Source organism: Galleria mellonella, unplaced genomic scaffold (assembly GCF_026898425.1).
Source record: "Galleria mellonella isolate WM207_F2 unplaced genomic scaffold, CSIRO_AGI_GalMel_v1 utg270, whole genome shotgun sequence".
Classification (NCBI taxonomy): domain Eukaryota; kingdom Metazoa; phylum Arthropoda; class Insecta; order Lepidoptera; family Pyralidae; genus Galleria; species Galleria mellonella.
In genome coordinates this window covers 2,996,252-3,014,062 of record NW_026442062.1, presented here as the reverse complement: position 1 = coordinate 3,014,062, position 17,811 = coordinate 2,996,252, and the positions used below count along the sequence as shown (strand labels likewise).

General features: G+C 29.5%; 1 protein-coding gene across 3 annotated transcripts in view; it reads right to left on the bottom strand.

Moving 5' to 3' along the window:
- Positions 1 to 17,811, bottom strand: part of LOC113514343 (mushroom body large-type Kenyon cell-specific protein 1) — a 185,698-nt gene that overhangs the window by 12,841 nt on the left and 155,046 nt on the right. For 2 of the 3 annotated variants that reach the window (XM_026898407.3, XM_026898408.3), the window contains 3 exons: positions 13,418 to 13,675; positions 12,869 to 12,981; positions 1,099 to 1,233 (listed from right to left, as the gene is read on the bottom strand). In XM_026898407.3, the coding sequence (XP_026754208.2) occupies positions 1,099 to 1,233; positions 12,869 to 12,981; positions 13,418 to 13,675 (506 nt within the window). The remainder of the gene's footprint in view (positions 1 to 1,098; positions 1,234 to 12,868; positions 12,982 to 13,417; positions 13,676 to 17,811) is intronic. The other variant, XM_026898409.3, reaches the window with a different exon arrangement.

The window sequence follows — 17,811 nt, the reverse complement described above, 5'->3', positions numbered from 1 at the left end:
CAAGCCTATACTAATTAAGATAGGATAGGTAATTGCCTAACAAAGATTAGTCAGTAATACAAATACCTTGGTTCTATTAGTAGAGGATTATTGTAGATTAGTATAACGTAATGAGCTTATTAGTACAACCAAATTGTAAATAGTGCTTATTAGGTATATCATGATCTGCATATAGAAAATTCATCTCTATAACATGTTACCGTACAGTGTTGAATTTACGATGATTTAAATTCCAAACATATTCCAATAACCAATTAGTGCTTTTAATTTTTGGTGTGACCCGTATTCTAACCTGATATTGGACTGAAAATCTAATCATTTATTATCTCTTAAATAAATTTATTCGTTCCTTGATTTTTTCCCTTATGTTTTCATTGTCATTCGTTCATTCATTATATTCATTCATTTATTGATAAGTTGTTGTTACGAAAAACGTTGTTTCTATTTCTCGTTTTATTTCAAAGACATTAGTCTCTTGTTTTAGGGTTAATTTTTTTTTATTGCAACTTCGAATGGCAAACAAGCTGACGGTCCACCTGATGGAGAGCGGTAACCGTCGCTTATAGATATGAACAGTACCATGAACATAACAGAGTACTCGTATACTGTTTTGTCCATGATACTCTCTATGCGTTGCCATTCCTAAAGAGTAAGATGTTATGCCTTTATACTCTATAAATTCACTGCCATATCCCTTCCTTCAAACCAAAACACATCAATTAAATACATAGGTATAATGTGTTAGATATTTATTACTTGTAAATTTAATACATAATATTGGTATTTTATTAATATGTATATATAAGTATAGCAATGTTGGCATAATGATCATATAAAAGAGCGATAATTCGCTAAAATTATTGATTTAAACAAATTCGGAATTCTGTAGAAAAACAATTCCATAGGAACTATAAAGATAATGAATTAACAGTTCATCAAAATATAAAATTAAATATAAGTATAGTGTATCTCAGTTCTGAGAAATGATAATGCATGAGGTAAGTAACATCACAGTGTATTAAGTGATGCACATAACGTGATTTATGTTGTGGTTAGATAATTTTTTTACCGTTGCAAGTTGCATAAAAATATGCTTACCTATTATCCAGTATCTTGGAGTCAGGGGGCGGCGTACCGCTAGTGCTGGATGTGGACTTTGCACTGAGATCCAGCGGCTGTTCCAGTAGAGTCGGAGATGATGGCGTCGGCGCTTTGTCTCCCACATCAGGTAGCCTGTGGAGGATATATATTTAATTATTATAGAACTAAACATACGGATAATTTAAAATTTGTACTGATTTTACGATTCTATAGTAAACGTAAATTATGTACGTCTTAACAAATAAGTAAAAACCATACCAATGTTATAAATGTGAAGGAATTAAACAATCGCTATGAAGTTTAGTATACACGCACTATATGGGATAGAAAAGGATATAGGCTACTTTTTATCTCGGTTAGCAAACATATCACTGTCATGCGGACGAAGTCGCAGTTAAGAACTAGTATTTTAAATATTGTAATTTCTGATTAGTGTATTATCAGAATGTACTCTTAGGATTATCATTTATGTTACTATACTGTGTTCCTATGTATTTTAAATATTGTAATTTCTGATTAGTGTATTATCAGAATGTACTCTTAGGATTATCATTTATGTTACTATACTGTGTTCCTATGTTAATAGTTATTATGAACGTCTGGTTAGGGTCACTACTATGGATTATATAGGTGTGAAATAAAAGCTCTTTCAAAGATTATTTAAACAACTAAATCTAATTAATTAATTTTAAACTTACGCGTTGTTTACACATATTTTAAATGCACAATCAGGACTCAACGCGATTAAAAACTTTTGCAGGTAAATAGTATCTACATACTCGCTTCTTTATTGCCTTATATTATTTACCTATAAAGGTTTTTCATCGCGTTAAATCCCAATTATGTATTTAAAATAAATGTAATTGATGACACTTAATACGTATTGTGTAAATTATTTTTATCTTTTTACTATATCAGTGTAGAAACCCATTTCGTACAAAATATGATACGAGTAATAAAGGACTAAGCAAATGTATGTATTCAAACACTACTGAAGTGCATGAATTTAACATTATTCCCGTATTTTACTTTTTTTTCAATTTACAGTAATAAAATATATATTAATTACCTTGTTAAATATATAATGTCACAAATACAATCGTAAAGTTGTCCCATATTCAAAACACGAGTATTAAATAAAAATACACACACACAATTTTGCCGCATGTTATTACGGTCTTACTGCTTGATTTATTATGAAATTTCCAAAAGCAACATTACTTTTAATGGTTATAATGAGGTCGATTCTTCGTCGATTTTGTTTTAATGTAATTCTTACTTTTAAATATTATTAACCAGAGGTCTTGTGCGTGCCTGTTTTTGCTAGTATTGTAACTTATAGGTAGTTAATATAATATTTGGTAGCAAAATAGCCTAAAGAGTTGTTAGGGATTATAATAAGCTAGATCAAATGTAACAACTAAAACTCCAAAACTTATTAAAAATAAAACGAAGGCGTTTCCTTCGTCGTTTCTTTCGTCGACTAAAACATATAATAAACAAAAAGAAAAAAGTTAATATACGAAATTTAAAAACATTGAAAAAAATTGTTGTAAACCAGAGATTGATGATACATCCGTGTGCCAAATTTAATTAAAATGCAATTCTATAAGCGTGATTGGGTATAAAAATATTAAATAAATGATCCAAATAAATCTAAATGAAAATAAAAGTATTTGAGCATTTTATTTTCAAAATAGTTTTCTTATAGTTTTGGTTAAAATAACAGAATAGTCCTCATTTATAGTTGTACAAATAATGTTGTTTTATCAGCTTTTCTTACGAATCATCGGTGATTAATATGTACTTTGGTGTTTGTACGACCTTAACCTCAATGAACTTCGTGACTTTGCTGAATAATATGACGAATTATTATATTTTTTTTAATTATTATAGGTATGCTATAAATTCAGGTCGATAATTGTAAATAGCTAATTTTCGTACGTGCCTTTGTGTACGTTTATTTATGACTATTATATTGAATTTTAAGCTATGTCTAATGAATTGCTTTTTCTCTTCAAAAACTGGTGTAATCGCGACTGCATTATCGGTAGTTGAAGCTAGAAATCGTCATTAAGTTTTTAATAATCTATTATATTATCAATACAATTAAAAAAGCCAGAGTAGCTTTTCTTAGTGTAGTTGTTTTATAAAAATTAAGAGAGACCTAAATGCCCGTCCTTTTTTTTTTCATTAAATCATTACAAAAAATACGGTTAACGAAATTCAAAAGAAATTTAATAGTTCAGTAGATATTAACCCAATTTAAAATACATTTCGCACAAATAAATTGTAAGAATCTTTTAATTTTCTTATAAGTTAATAAATAACTAATTGATCGCATTTACAAAAAATACCCTCTAGGTTATACTAATGTTAAAGATTCATGCCTGGGGTAAAATGCGGGTAAAAACCTGAACAAAGATATTGGATAAGCAAGATAGAGAGTGAAAGAATTAAGTAATTAAATGCTAGCAGGGTAATAAAAGAGTCTTCACATATTTTTTTTTATTAAACTACTAAAATAATTCTAGTTAAAATGTATAAAAAAGCAAAGTCGGGAGTTGTATTTAGTTTTATAATATAATATACAATGACTACGATTAAGAATATTTACTTACGTGTAATGTCTGTTTCGGTGTTATTGATTTAACCTAGACTTAGGACAAATTGTATACCAATTGTTTTTGGCTCGTACTTTTGTCCTTGCGCTGGTCTTATTATTAAAAAATATATATTAAAAAAATATTGAATTTTAACAAAATTGTATATATTATAAGCATAATAATAAGCAAATACATATATTTAATTTACGTTAGATTAAGGTGGATTTACAATAAAAAAGAAATAGCAAAGCCTAAGAGAAAAAAGTAGAGATTATAGAGCTCTTTGCCTAAACGGGAATGAAACTTGGTTCTCGTGTAAGTGAAATAAAATATCGCCTGAGGTCGCCTGTATAATTAATAGTGTCCAACCGAAACTACATTTCGTGACTGAAACTAAATTTCTGGTGTTGTTTCAGTTTCGGAGTTTTAGTGAGTTTTACTATATACTTTAAAACTACACAGTTATTTGCATATTGCATATCGCGTAGTTCTAATGTAGGTAATGCTTTTTCACAATTAAAGAAACTAGAGGAACTTATTTATAATAAGTTTACTATTGTTATCTTTTCAGTCTTTTCAATCAATTAATTTAAATTTATTATAGAGTCAGTGAATCTAGTTGTGCTGTAGAAGGTAGATGTCTAAGTAAATATTGTACGTAGAAATCAAGGTAAGTGTGTCGAGATTGGAGTGGCTTTACTTCAAAAGATTTCATTCGCTACAAATCGTATGGGAAGTAATTTGAATTTATTAATTTATAATAATTAAAAAGTATTGTCTCCTTGTTCTATTTTTTTTTTGTTTGAAAATATTAAGAACTAGATGCCCGTCCTGCTTTACAAAATTTTACCTTATTTACTAAATTTTCCACTTTCCGGTACGATTTTTCAAACGGTCTCATTCATACGAACCTTGTTCTGACAATTAGAAACATAACGAGCATGATATCTATCTATATTAGAAGGGAAAGCATAAAATATCAAAGTAAGTGTTCCCATTCTGAAGTGATGAGCTTATATTAGGCAATTGATTTTTATTTATATAGACGTTTGCAAAACAGCTAATTTTGTTTTTGAGAATTTTTTATAACAAATACTGATTAAAAGTAAAAAATTAAGTTTATTTATTAAAAATAAAACAGCAAAATAAAAATTAGGTTAATATAATGTTTTTATTTAAATAATCAAACTCAAACAAAAATCAAACAAACGTTTGATTATTTTTTATTAATAGATACCTATAATTGGTTAAGTATATAGGCTGTATTTACTTAACCGAAATTCATCAAATTAAATCACAAATAGTCAAACTTATTGTTACACCAATTTATTAAGTGCTTTATTAGTATTATTTATTTAATGGATTTAGTCATAATGAACTTTTCTCAGTATAAACCACTGAAAACATGTGTTTACTAACTTTACAGCTATTTGAAATGTATTATTATGTTAATATCGATGTGCAGTCTCCATCTATACTCCGCGCCATTTAATGAATAGGAAACATTGTCAAACTGTTCAGGTGAGTGGTGCTATTCGAACGATACGATATTGTAACGTATTCATTACGATAGCGATCTATTGCGGTTTTATTATTTTTCTATTCTAATGGGCAATGAGCTGATATTTCACTTTATGGCAACAGATATGTAATCATCGCTTAAATTTTGTCATAATCATATAGAATTCTCGTGATCTGTTACAGATTGAAACATGTAAACATCAATAGGATAATAATAAATGAACTAGTAAATTTAATATTTATTGAAAAATATATGACTTTATCTGCTCTTACGGTTTTGCAACAAAATATTAAGTTTATAAATAAGTAAATTAATAGCACTTAACTGCTATTAATTGCTAACAAAATTTCATGATATATTAAGCGATATTTCTGTCAATTTTGAACTGATCATCATCATCATTATCATCTCAGCCATTGTCCATCTACTGCTGAACATAGAACTCACTTATAGACTGCCATAAGGAACGGTCCTGAGCCACCTCCAACCACTGGCTCCCTGCAATGCACTTCAGGTCGTCACTCTATTTACTGGAAAGTCGTTCTACGCTTAGTTTGCTCGTAAGGAGTCACCACTCAAGAAGCTTTCTTCATTGTTAAATATTAAAGGTTATTCGAGCTAAGTGACTGATATGGATAATTATTTTTACCGTGTCTTATACCAATTTCTCACGATTGAATTATATTTTATTCGTGGAGCGAAGCTTACTTACTGAGTGGTAGAATTTTAGTGTATGTATTCATTGATATATTGAATTATTAACTAATTTATAATCGGATTAATTCAAGCACAATGCGCCGAAATAGTTACACACATGTCCAGTTCAAATACTATAAACTATATAATTCACACAAAAGAACCAGTTGTGGATAACATTTATACCGTTTTGTATTATCGTTCCAATATCGTTTCTGTATCGTTCACAACTCAACTGACAGAGAGGCGTTCATACGAAAAGCGTCTGTTCCCATTCATACTCGACCGTGGCGGCCCAACAAAAGCACCCGCGTGATGTTATTGTAGTCTATACATCTTGAAGGTGATGCCTATTGAAATTATTCGATGGAATTTAGTTCATGTGGAATCGATGTTTGTTGTTGTTTAAAATACCTATTTCTATACATGCATAATGTCGTGTTTTGTGCATTACAATATTTTGAAAGCGAGCTATTGGTTTAGTGGTTTACTGTCCTACTGTACTAGATTAAGGTAGTAAGTTTGATTTTGATCCACAAACAGACATATTTTTTTTATTAGAATGAAAAAGGCAAGAGTATGTGGGTCGCCTTATGGTAATTACTGCAACTGTTATAAAACACATTTCGTGAAACCCTGTTACACATCTTGAAATTCCATTCAATGTCAGAATCTAGTACATATTGCGTGACTATTTTTGATTCTAAGTATTCAGTTACTATTAAGTCATTATAAACTGTTTGTCTTATTTTTTCTAATATATTCGAAAGAATTTTATATCGTTATTATTTATTGCAATTTAAACATACACTACATGTTTCTCCCATATAGTGTGTAATAAATATATATTATGGTAACCCTATTCACGCACACATAGATATAAAAGTTGGCCTATTAGGCGAAGCATATGTATGGAGACACTCGTTTATAAAATATAAGCTTATGTACTATAACGGCGCATCTATCAAGTTATTACGAAAAGTTCAATGTTTTTGTAGGGTTTTGACATGTTAGTGTGGAAAAAATATAAGCTGCTACTGACGCAAAATAAGAAACGTAAAGCATAAGTGTAGGTAAGTACTTATATGAGCATTTTGAATGAATGAGTATACTTTATTTGAATTATACAATATAGGAAATAAGCAAGACAATTAATAAATATAAAGATACAATTGTATAAGTACAGGAAGGCGGTCTTATTGCTGTGAGCAATCTTTTCAAGACAACCTTAAGGTAATGGACTAATTGTTGTAGAAGTAGGTATGATAGTACAGTATAATTAAAAAAAAGCATCTTTTGCAAATTAAAAATATATAAAAATAAAATTTGTTGCAATTTTAGTGAGTATGTGTGTGTGAGTATGGATCTTTTGTGAATCTATTGATAGAAGTAAATAGAGTAGATATATATGTAAAGTATTTAAATAGTTCGGGCGACTAAACGAAATATTTCAAACTATAGAAGTCAGACAAAACCGCCAGTGGGTATCCGGCGGAACCGAGATTGTCGGCTCAACATCCGGACTGGAATCAAGAACACGACCAATCTTCGATATTCGAAAGTATTGAAACACAACTTTGTCTTTATATCAATTTTACTACACGTTGCAGTCGCCATCTTCATAATACCATTTTTAATTTTATTCCAATTATTTATTTGGGGTTGCCATAATATTAGTAATTAATACAAGTTATAATATAATTAAGATTCCACAAAAAAACCGACTTTGTTTTGGCAAAACCAATTTATTTGATATAAAAACTAAACTAATGAACTGATTTTGATAAAATATAAATAAATTATCAATCTGTTAATACATTCTTTCAGATAAAAAAAGATCTTTCTTAACCGGTTTATAATTGATGGAGTTATAATGTAACAAACACAAAAAATACAATCGTATTGAGAACCTTCTTCTTTTGGAAGTTGGTTGATTAGGCTAAAAAAAAGTTATTTGACTTAAAGTCTTGTGTTACACAACCAATGGTTAGTCAATGTCATTAGTCGTAAACAATGTTATATAATGTGGTAAACGGTTTTAATTTAAACATCTAAATATTTCTATATACGTAATACAAGAAAATACAAAGATATAAAGATAAGATATATTAATTTTAATTATTATCTTATAAATATTTTTCAAGAATACACTAACGTGTCGTTTGTATAGGGAAATATACAAAAATAAAGTTTACAATTAATTTTCAGTAGTGCATATATTTTATACGTCAATTTTTATTATAAAATAAGTTTAGGAAAACCTACACTTTGTATTTGTATTTATGTACTTTATTGCTTATATTTGTATGTTTGTACATACTTATAATACATACATCATGTTTATAATACATACAGATACATAGTAGTGTAAAACAAATATATAAAGGTAAGCCTAATTCTGTAAGAGTTGTCTTGCAGCAAACCCAAAGTGGAAATAAGGATCAAAGTTAGAAAAAATATATGTTAGGAAAACTATTTTAATGCGAGCAGAAAAGTGTAGACAACATACATATTTACTAGAAGAGTAAAACGTTCAAACCAGAAGTAAAAATACGAAAGTACTACGCCAAGTAGTTGAAAGAACAAATAAAAGTGGCATAGCTATTTAAGCCACGTCACTATTTTCTATTAAAATAATTTATGTAAGTTAGTTGAATAAGTTATAGATTACTTAATTACCGACCCAAATGCTAGTCCTACAATACGTACGAATTTCTATGTAATCGCATTATAATTTTAAATTGGATAAGTACGCACCTTGATATGCTTTCAGTTAGGGCTGTCAGAGTATCCTTATTTATTCCTGATTACTTTTAATATATCTGCCTTGACGAAGCTTATAATAAATTTACATACCTATTTAATTAACCATATGTATACCGTAAAGATAACCGAGACATTTATTATGGTTTAGTAATGCAATGAAAATGATACATGTTAATTCAATCATCCAAAAGTGTACAATAATTATCATTAATTTTTCATAGTTGAAACAAGGCCTCCCGCAGATTTTTACAGAGAATGATTATTCATCTGCATTCGACTACAACCTGCAATACACAACATCTGTGGTCATCACAGTATCCTGTATTTATAACAGAATGTTTATAAGTAATATAATTATAGTAAATTTAATGTGCTTTAATAAATTTAATATTAGACGTTACATAACATAACAATAATTTAATTGTATTTTGAATGTAATTAAATTTTTGCCAAAGTGCATGATTAATATAGATTTATTGATTGCTTTAAGATATTACTGTCCATTGTAATTGATGCGAATATTGATTTATATTAAAATTTTCGTGTTTAAAGACTGTTAATGTACTTAATAAATAAATACATGTAAAATAAATATTTTTTTTGTGTAATTCGTGACATTTTATGCGTTATAAAATACTGTGCTCTTGATAAATGTAATGGTTACAGAAGTATAATGTTTTCTTGAATTTTATCGTCAACCCTATATGTTGGTATAAACTACACTTTAAGCTTCTTGCTACTTTTAACTAGTATTGGTTAAGGATTAAGTTAACAGCTATAACAACTTAATTATATTATCAGTCATACCATATATCAACTATATTTTGTTTAATAATAGAATAAAAGTAGAAACATGATTCGCGGAGCCCTGGGCTTATATTGTAAAAAAAGTGTCTAATTAATTTATCATAATTATATATCATCATTAATCTGGGAGTAAAGCCATGAGATTAGGCATCTATTATTATTGTAATTAAAAAACTTTAGTATGTATTATTTAATACTTTGATAGTAGAGACATTCAGTCAGATTTGAAAAGTAATATAAAGTCAATTCATAAGGTCAAAACATGGGAACAAAGCTAAAATATTGAGCGGCATTTATACTTAGGCAGGTAGTTAATTTCCATTTATGCCTTTCGGTTTTGTGTTTAGAATTAGGACGAAGCAATCCGTTTTAGTTTGTATTCCTCTAGATGCTGTCTATTAGGGTTGGCAAAAGAGTTAGGACAATAGATAATATTTTTATATGAAGTCGAATAATAAGTATAAATAATATTAGAAAGGGAGTTAAAATATGAGGCAATAAGCAATAGTCGATAAAAATCACTGTTAATAGACTTACTAATAATATATTTTTAACGTTTTTTCTTATGTAGTAGGGTTAATTACTATGAATAATATTAAAAGTATTTATTGCCAGTGTCTGCAAAAAGTTAGAAGTTCTAGCACTTTCCCTATTTAGAATAAACTATTGAACAGCACATGTGACAGATAGTTGCTAATTTTTTTGTGAATTAAAATAAAAAATATTTCTAATACATTATTATGCTACTCTCTAGTTTACACAGTTTCAAAAGAAGTCAGTTCTAATTATAAAAATAAAAATTGCTTATTTTTTTACTTTTTCTGATAACCCTAGCTTTACGGTACTACGTGCGCTACATAAAATGGTAACGATAACAGACGAGGTTTACGGCACGAATCGATAGGACGAAAAACAAAAACTAACTTATCCCTTCATTTAAACCTTATTCTTAGGTTTAAACACGTTATCGTTCTTGAAGACTAATTTGCCAGGTACCTATAGGTATTATTTATATGTCAAACAATGCACCGGCTATTTTTTTTTCTCTTTCATTAAATTTCAGAACAAAAAAGCTGCGAATCGTACCGTTACCTACCTACTACTATTATCTACTGTTACCAACGTATTTGAAAAATTAAAGACCTTTGGTACTCGACTGTGACTCGGTTCCTAGAGAGTGCTAATGTGATAATTTTATTTAATTAAACTTTATTGACCAATAAAATATGGTACAAAAGGCGGGCTTAATGCTATAGACAGTCAACCTTTAGGATGTGCAGAGATACTCGATAACGGTTCAAAAAATAAAATTATTTATATTTTAGTATAAGATAGTAATTACTTATATACATATAAACATTCATAAAAGTAAGAAAAATTAAGAAGAGTAACAAGTATGATAATTGGCAGTCACAGTTGAAGTCTTGAAATTTATATGTCATAGTTATATATAATTAGATATTCTAATAACTATATACGTATATATTTGATATATAATTAATCAAATAGTACAAAAAATCATTCCACTTAATTCTTTATGTAGAGAGATATAAAGATAAAGATTTAGTTGTCTTTCACTTTATTTGTATTAAACATTCCATTTGTATCATTCCAGTTAAAATTCCATAATTAGTGACTTAAAAAGTTTCATTCAATATGAAAATTTGTTACTTCTTGGTAAACGGCTTAATATTGATTATAAAATTTGGTAAATTTTGTAAGTAGATACGTAATAGTACGTATAGATGTAATCCTGAAAGATTTCGGTTATTTTTTATCCCGGTCAGTGAACATATTCCAATCACGCAGACGAAGTTGGGAGTTAAAGCTAGTAATTTGATAATAAAAAAAGGATGTTCTTGACTATATAGTATGCAAACAATTATCAAGTCCCTAAGTCAATCATCAAGACACATTATACCCATTTGAGACCACGAAAATATTTCCGTATATATTTGATATTCTGCGCACGTTTCAAGGATCCATCTTTATTTATAGCGAATAGAATAACTATGTTTCTTGTATTCTGTAAATATATGTAAGCTGTATGATTATTTGCCAACTTCATGGCATAAAAAAATAATTATCAAAATTTTGGTGCATTTACATTTCCAACAATTTACTATAAAATTAATAAAATGTGTTCGCTTCTAGATCATAGTTCACATATTATGAAATACAAAATAATTATCTTTTATCATTATATTACGAACCAACTGAAAAACTGTAGTTTGGAAAATAATAACATACACTATGGAGTGTATGTTTTCTACATAGTCTATACAACACAAATTCACGCATATTCACGAACATAACCACATTCATTTACACATCTTCACTTCTCTTAGGGACATATATTAGTAATGTCTTATAATTGCTTGTGTATTATTTATATTTGTTGATTCTACTAACGTTACAATTTTTTGGGATTGCCTGATCAGCAAATGGCCATTGTGTCAATTTTACATTCCTTTTCTTTTATATTCATACCTGCCTAATATATACTTTTTATTGTAAGTTTATTATTTAGTAATCTTTGTCGGATACCCACGATACAGGTTCACCTACTGTGGGGCTCATTGTATCTTATGATTGTAACTTTGTTTTTGTCAAAAAATAAATCTCTATCCTATTTTATTCTAAGTTTATATTTAGCTGACTTTAGAAAAGACCTTAGAGAAAGTTTTCAAATGGAATATATTCTGTATTGTCCTATTATTTATAAAAATTAAAATCTTCTACAAACCTAAATATTAGAGTATTTTGTCGTTTGCTCTCAAATTTTGAGCAATTAGCGTAAAAGGAAAAATAAAACAGTGCTCGTAGGTTTGACGTGTGACGTTCTAATGAATAAGAGGGAGTAATGTCAAGCGATATCATTGATATTGCTGTTTCCGCTAGAAATAGATAAGACGATGCTTATCTACTATCCATCCAAATGAATCGCACCAAACTGTCTTTGACTACTAAGATGATTATCTAAGTTATATAGAATTTTGGGTTCGATATAAATAAATAATATTTATTTAAACTTCAATGCATAATTATATATAATAGAAGTAAGTGAACATATGGCGGACTTGACATCTAATGGCGTTCTCTACCAGTCAACCATGAGGCAAGCAGAAAATTAAGTAGGCGGTGCATTTACTACTAAAATATGTATAAATATTATATAATTATATAAATGTTATATTAATAACATACATACATCCGTAAATAAATATATATGTATACATATACTTACATACACAAATACAATACAAATACAAATAGAACAGTGCTCGAATAATGCTATAGATAATAAACTTACCATTAGATAAAACAACCCAAAATCGACGAGAATATATAAAATATTGAAGTAACTCACCTATCAGCCTGCGGACGATTCTGCGCGAGCCTCTGCATCAGCCAGACTTGTGAGAGAGCAGGTGGGACCAGCCCCGTGCCCAGCGCCGCCAACGCTGCTATCATCTGCTGGAACTGGACATATATTTCGATGTAACCCTGCCGTATTACAATACCACTGTATTTACTACAATGAATGACCGCTATGACAGCTCCAATTGACAAGAATTCTTTTAGAACTTCGAAGGGATGACATAGTTTAAAATTGTAGCTGAATATCGCTTATTGTCGTTTATTTTTATATACCAATACCAGAGGTATTACGCGAGCGTTGCCGACCCTGAAGACGACCGTTTTTTTTTTTTAAGAGGGACGCTGCTGCCCAATCCTCCACCATAAATTCCCTTATTCGCCTCTTACGACACCCACAAAGGATGGTTCATTCTATGCCGGGGCCTACACGGCGAGTCTTTTGTATTACCGTTTTTTTGACATATATGATATTTATGATGTAGTATTAACTGCTAAATAAAATTTGTATATTTTATGATATTTTTTACTCGAATCTAACCTGATTTATATTTTGAGAAGTTGGTTCCTGCAATTGTAGTTGCAATAGATGTTGGAGGAGAGGCGACGCTCCTGGACTCTTCGCGCCCATAGTGTTGTTGGGCTCTGCCAAGCTCTGCAAGTGTTCCCAGCTCACCTGGGCGATAGCTTGTGGACTCTGCGCTTGAAGCTGCAGCTGTAACAGGTGCTGGAGTAAGGGAGGAGCTCCCGGGCTCTTTGCACCCGAAACTGAGCTGCTGTCTGACTCTGAAGCTGGACTCTGTAACAATATATATTTTATTTTAGTAACAAACTCAATTTGCTTCTATATTGCAGGGAGATTTTGTACTCAAGTCCTTTACTCCTTTGTTCCACTCGTGTTTCTACCGTGAGCCACTATGCTTGCATGGTTGTGTTTCGCTTTAAAGGCATAACATCATTGTCCTCGGGATTAACAAATTAATAGGGGCACCGTGGGCGTCACAGTGTATTCTAATGTTCATGGTGATGTCATGTCTGTAGAGACGTTTTCCTTCCATAAAAAAACTTTTTATTTTTTTGACAGGAGGAGATAAATAATGCCCCGTCAACAATAAAAACGACAATATATTAATAAAATTTTACACAACACAGCCTTATAAACTTTTTTTATCATAGAGCAAAATAAACATGTGAAGCTCGACCAATAAAAGTAGGTCATGTTTGAGTAGTTACATATTTATATAGTATTATTCATTGAATAATACAGTTACTATTCCGTATAAAACCTTCAGGAATTTTGAATATATGTCTGAGTACCCTTTAAGAATCTATATTATCAATCTTGTATATGAAAATTCTTGTACTGACCGGTTCAAATTGATAAATTAACGCGAATAAAACTCGAACCATCAACACAAATAAGAATCTAAGACTTGCACTGACAAGTAATTTCTAAGATAAATACATATTTAATTATTTAACTATTGCTATTTGGTAATTTTGCATTCAAAGAAATTTATAACATTCATGTAAAATTTAATTTCTCTTTTGAAAAAGTAATGGCTGAGTTCTTTACTCACTTTTCTCAGTTAAAATTTCGTACCAAATTGCGCAGTAAATTTACAAAAAAAAATTATAAAATGCTGAAAATTAAGTTTACTAGAATAAAGTATATTATTACTATTTTAGGCACGTTCCACTAATTCAATAATTTACGCGTGCATTAACTTACCGTTTGTATTTCAATTATTCCTTAATGATTCTTATCATTGACTGGAGTTAATTAAGTAATATTTCTATGGCGTATTAATATTTATCAATTTGCGACATTTATTTACGCATGTTTCGGTTTTAATTATAAGGAGCTATAATTAAAATGACGGCGAAATATTATCGATATTGAAACTTGTTAGTGGAACAGTAAGTTTGCAATGTGCTATATTTTGTTAGTGGTGAGAAATTTTTTCCATCGTATTTATTTTACTAATAACCGAGGTTCTAAAGGTCATCCATTTGAAAGTAATTATTTTAGTTCATGACTATCAGACAATCAATATATAGTATTTACAGAATGTTATGTAGGTAATTACCTACAAGTAAATTAGAAATCATTGGCATTATTCTAAAGGATATGTTTTTTTTTTAAATATCTGCGAAACTGAATAAAAAAGCAACAGTCAAACAGAAGTCGAAATAATGATAAAAAAATTTTACCGCAAAAATAAAAACTTAGTATCCGAAGGTTTTTATTAGCTTTCAATCATGTTCTTTGGGAATTATAATTTATTCAATTTTACTGGCAGAATATTCCATTGATTTATGCTAAAAGGTAATTAGTATTTCACTCTATAATTTTCCTATACTTTAATTTATTAGCTAGCTACTTCATATGTGTGGTTTCAGAAGTACGAAAACCAATGTAATAAACAATTTTTAGATTAAGTTACACGTTCAGGAATACAATGGTGTAAACCTCATCCAATTTGTATAGTACTTTTTGCGTGATAACGAATCAAACATACAGACGATAGTCAGATAAAATTTCTAATATATATGTTAAAACCCATCATATTAATTTTGCTTAAATATTTCTTATTATCAAGATTACGCTGGTTGTGAAATTTAGACGATCGAAAGTTAAACCAAATACTATATTATTGTTAATAATGGAGACTAAGGGCCCCATTGCTAGCAATATACCCGACCAGATCGACCTCCATATTCCTCCCCCCCCCCCTCTCCCCTAGAAACCATCGAGCATTACTCACTGGTGCTCCGCCAGTGTTGACCGACAGCGCAGGCGGGGTTACTATTCCATCATCACCAATTAAAATATCAAAATAGAACTAAAAATGATAACAAATATAGTTAATTTGTAATACTAGTACATTTACAATACTAAATAAATATGCAAATAGTATCGTCTATCTCTGCATCAAATGTCATACAAATCCGTTTAACCGCTCATTACTATTTACTTAAGCGTGACTGAGTAACAAATCAAAAAGATACAATCATGTTACTATATTTATCATCAATGTTACTATAATTATGTCGCATATTTTTTACCACATTTGCCCTTCATACGCTTTCTTTCTTTGCCTAATGGTTAGCTGGTAGAGAATGCCGTATGACATTAAGCTAGCCACTTGTACAAAGTTTTATTGTGCAATAAAGAATAAATAAGTAAATAAATCATATCATGGAATGATAAATAATATAGTGTTTGAAAGTTCTACTTAATCAATAAAGTACCTTCAAGCAGTATAACTGATTACATTCATTTCCAATTGATTTCTCAATTCGAATTTTCGATTACGCAAAATTGATAATCGTTGACCATAGTACCTAAGTAGTTATTGTTCTTGTGAAGGCCGATTTTGATGCGATATAATTTTGCTGTCAGACCTGAAGCGTATTTTCCGCTTGTTTCAGTGTCAATTGCGTTAATTAATGTTAGTGATTAATGCTATTTTGTTTAAAGTGCCACGTGACGTGTATAGGACAATGGATTTGTTTTTACACTTTTTTATAACATTTTTCCTATAACAAGGCAAAATAGATATCATTATTATAATCAGTTAAATTGTTTTAAACTTATAATTAATTTATTAATCATTAGGTATCTAGTGTTTAAATATTTTAAAGATTTTTATATTTATTTTAAATAATAAACTACAACTATTTATACATATAAAACTTGAAAAAATCATGCGTCAGCTATAACGTCCTACCAAACCTACTTAACTAACCTTACAAAAATATTTAATGAATCTCGTTTAAAAGGTTAATTAACTAATAAATAATCCATCGTATTGTCGAAAGCTATTAAGTTTTGGTAGGCAGCTGGAAACATGGGGAAAATGAAGAATATGGGGAAAAGAATAATGGAGTTTTTATATTTTTCCTCGCAATTTTGCCAATTTTTCTTTTTCTAAGAATTTTCTCAAACTTCAACAAAAATAAAAAAAAAGACTATCCAAATTTGTCTATTCATTCTTGAGTGTTTAACAACATATTAATGGTTTCATATGTATTTATATAGTAAAGAGATTTATTACCACTTCGGCCAGATTAAAAAAATATTGAGTAAATATAAACCCTTAGTAATTTAGGCCACGGATCAAGAATTAGGCATATAAAACGAAATGGTACTGCAAACAAAACGCGCAAAACTGTTCTACGTGGCAAGCGTTGGTGTACTTGCGACCAGTTTGGCTCACCTTGGCGTTTCGCTAATCATGTCCACCTTGAATACTAACTAACAGATTGTTTAGCTATCGTCCGATGCACATATCTATACGACGCGTATACCTACCAACATAAAATATTAGGTTGCCGCCATATTGATGTTTTGTTTCCTTTTCCTTGATTTGATTGATGGATTGTTTTCTTAAGGTGATTAATTAATTACGCTTGCGTCAAAAGGATGTTTTTTGTGTGTGTATAAGACTTAATAGTTATCAAGAATAAGTTATTTAGGTATTTTATTTTATAACAATTCATAACCTGAAGACAGAAAGCCCAATTTTTGTAGAAACTATACGTAGATTAAATATCTACGTATAGTCTCTATGCAGCAATGAATTTATTTTTTCATAGAAATTGATTTGTCTGCTCTGAGAAATCTGCTAAGAGGGAATTTTATACAGGTAACTCATTGTCACGACAATGAAAAATTGTAGAGCAAATATAGATAGAGATAAATTTATAAAGACAATATATTTTGCATTTTAATAAGATCAATAGTGGTGGTCGGTTTTAACTTATTTCTGACACCAGCTCCTCACAGCAGAGTTCCATAATATTTTTATTTTATTTTATCCTAAATACCTCATGTGTAAATCTAACTTGTTTGTAAGGAGACATAAATAAATATATTATTATTATCATAGGTAAAATATTTTGATTAATTCTTAGTCTCACTTATTGAAA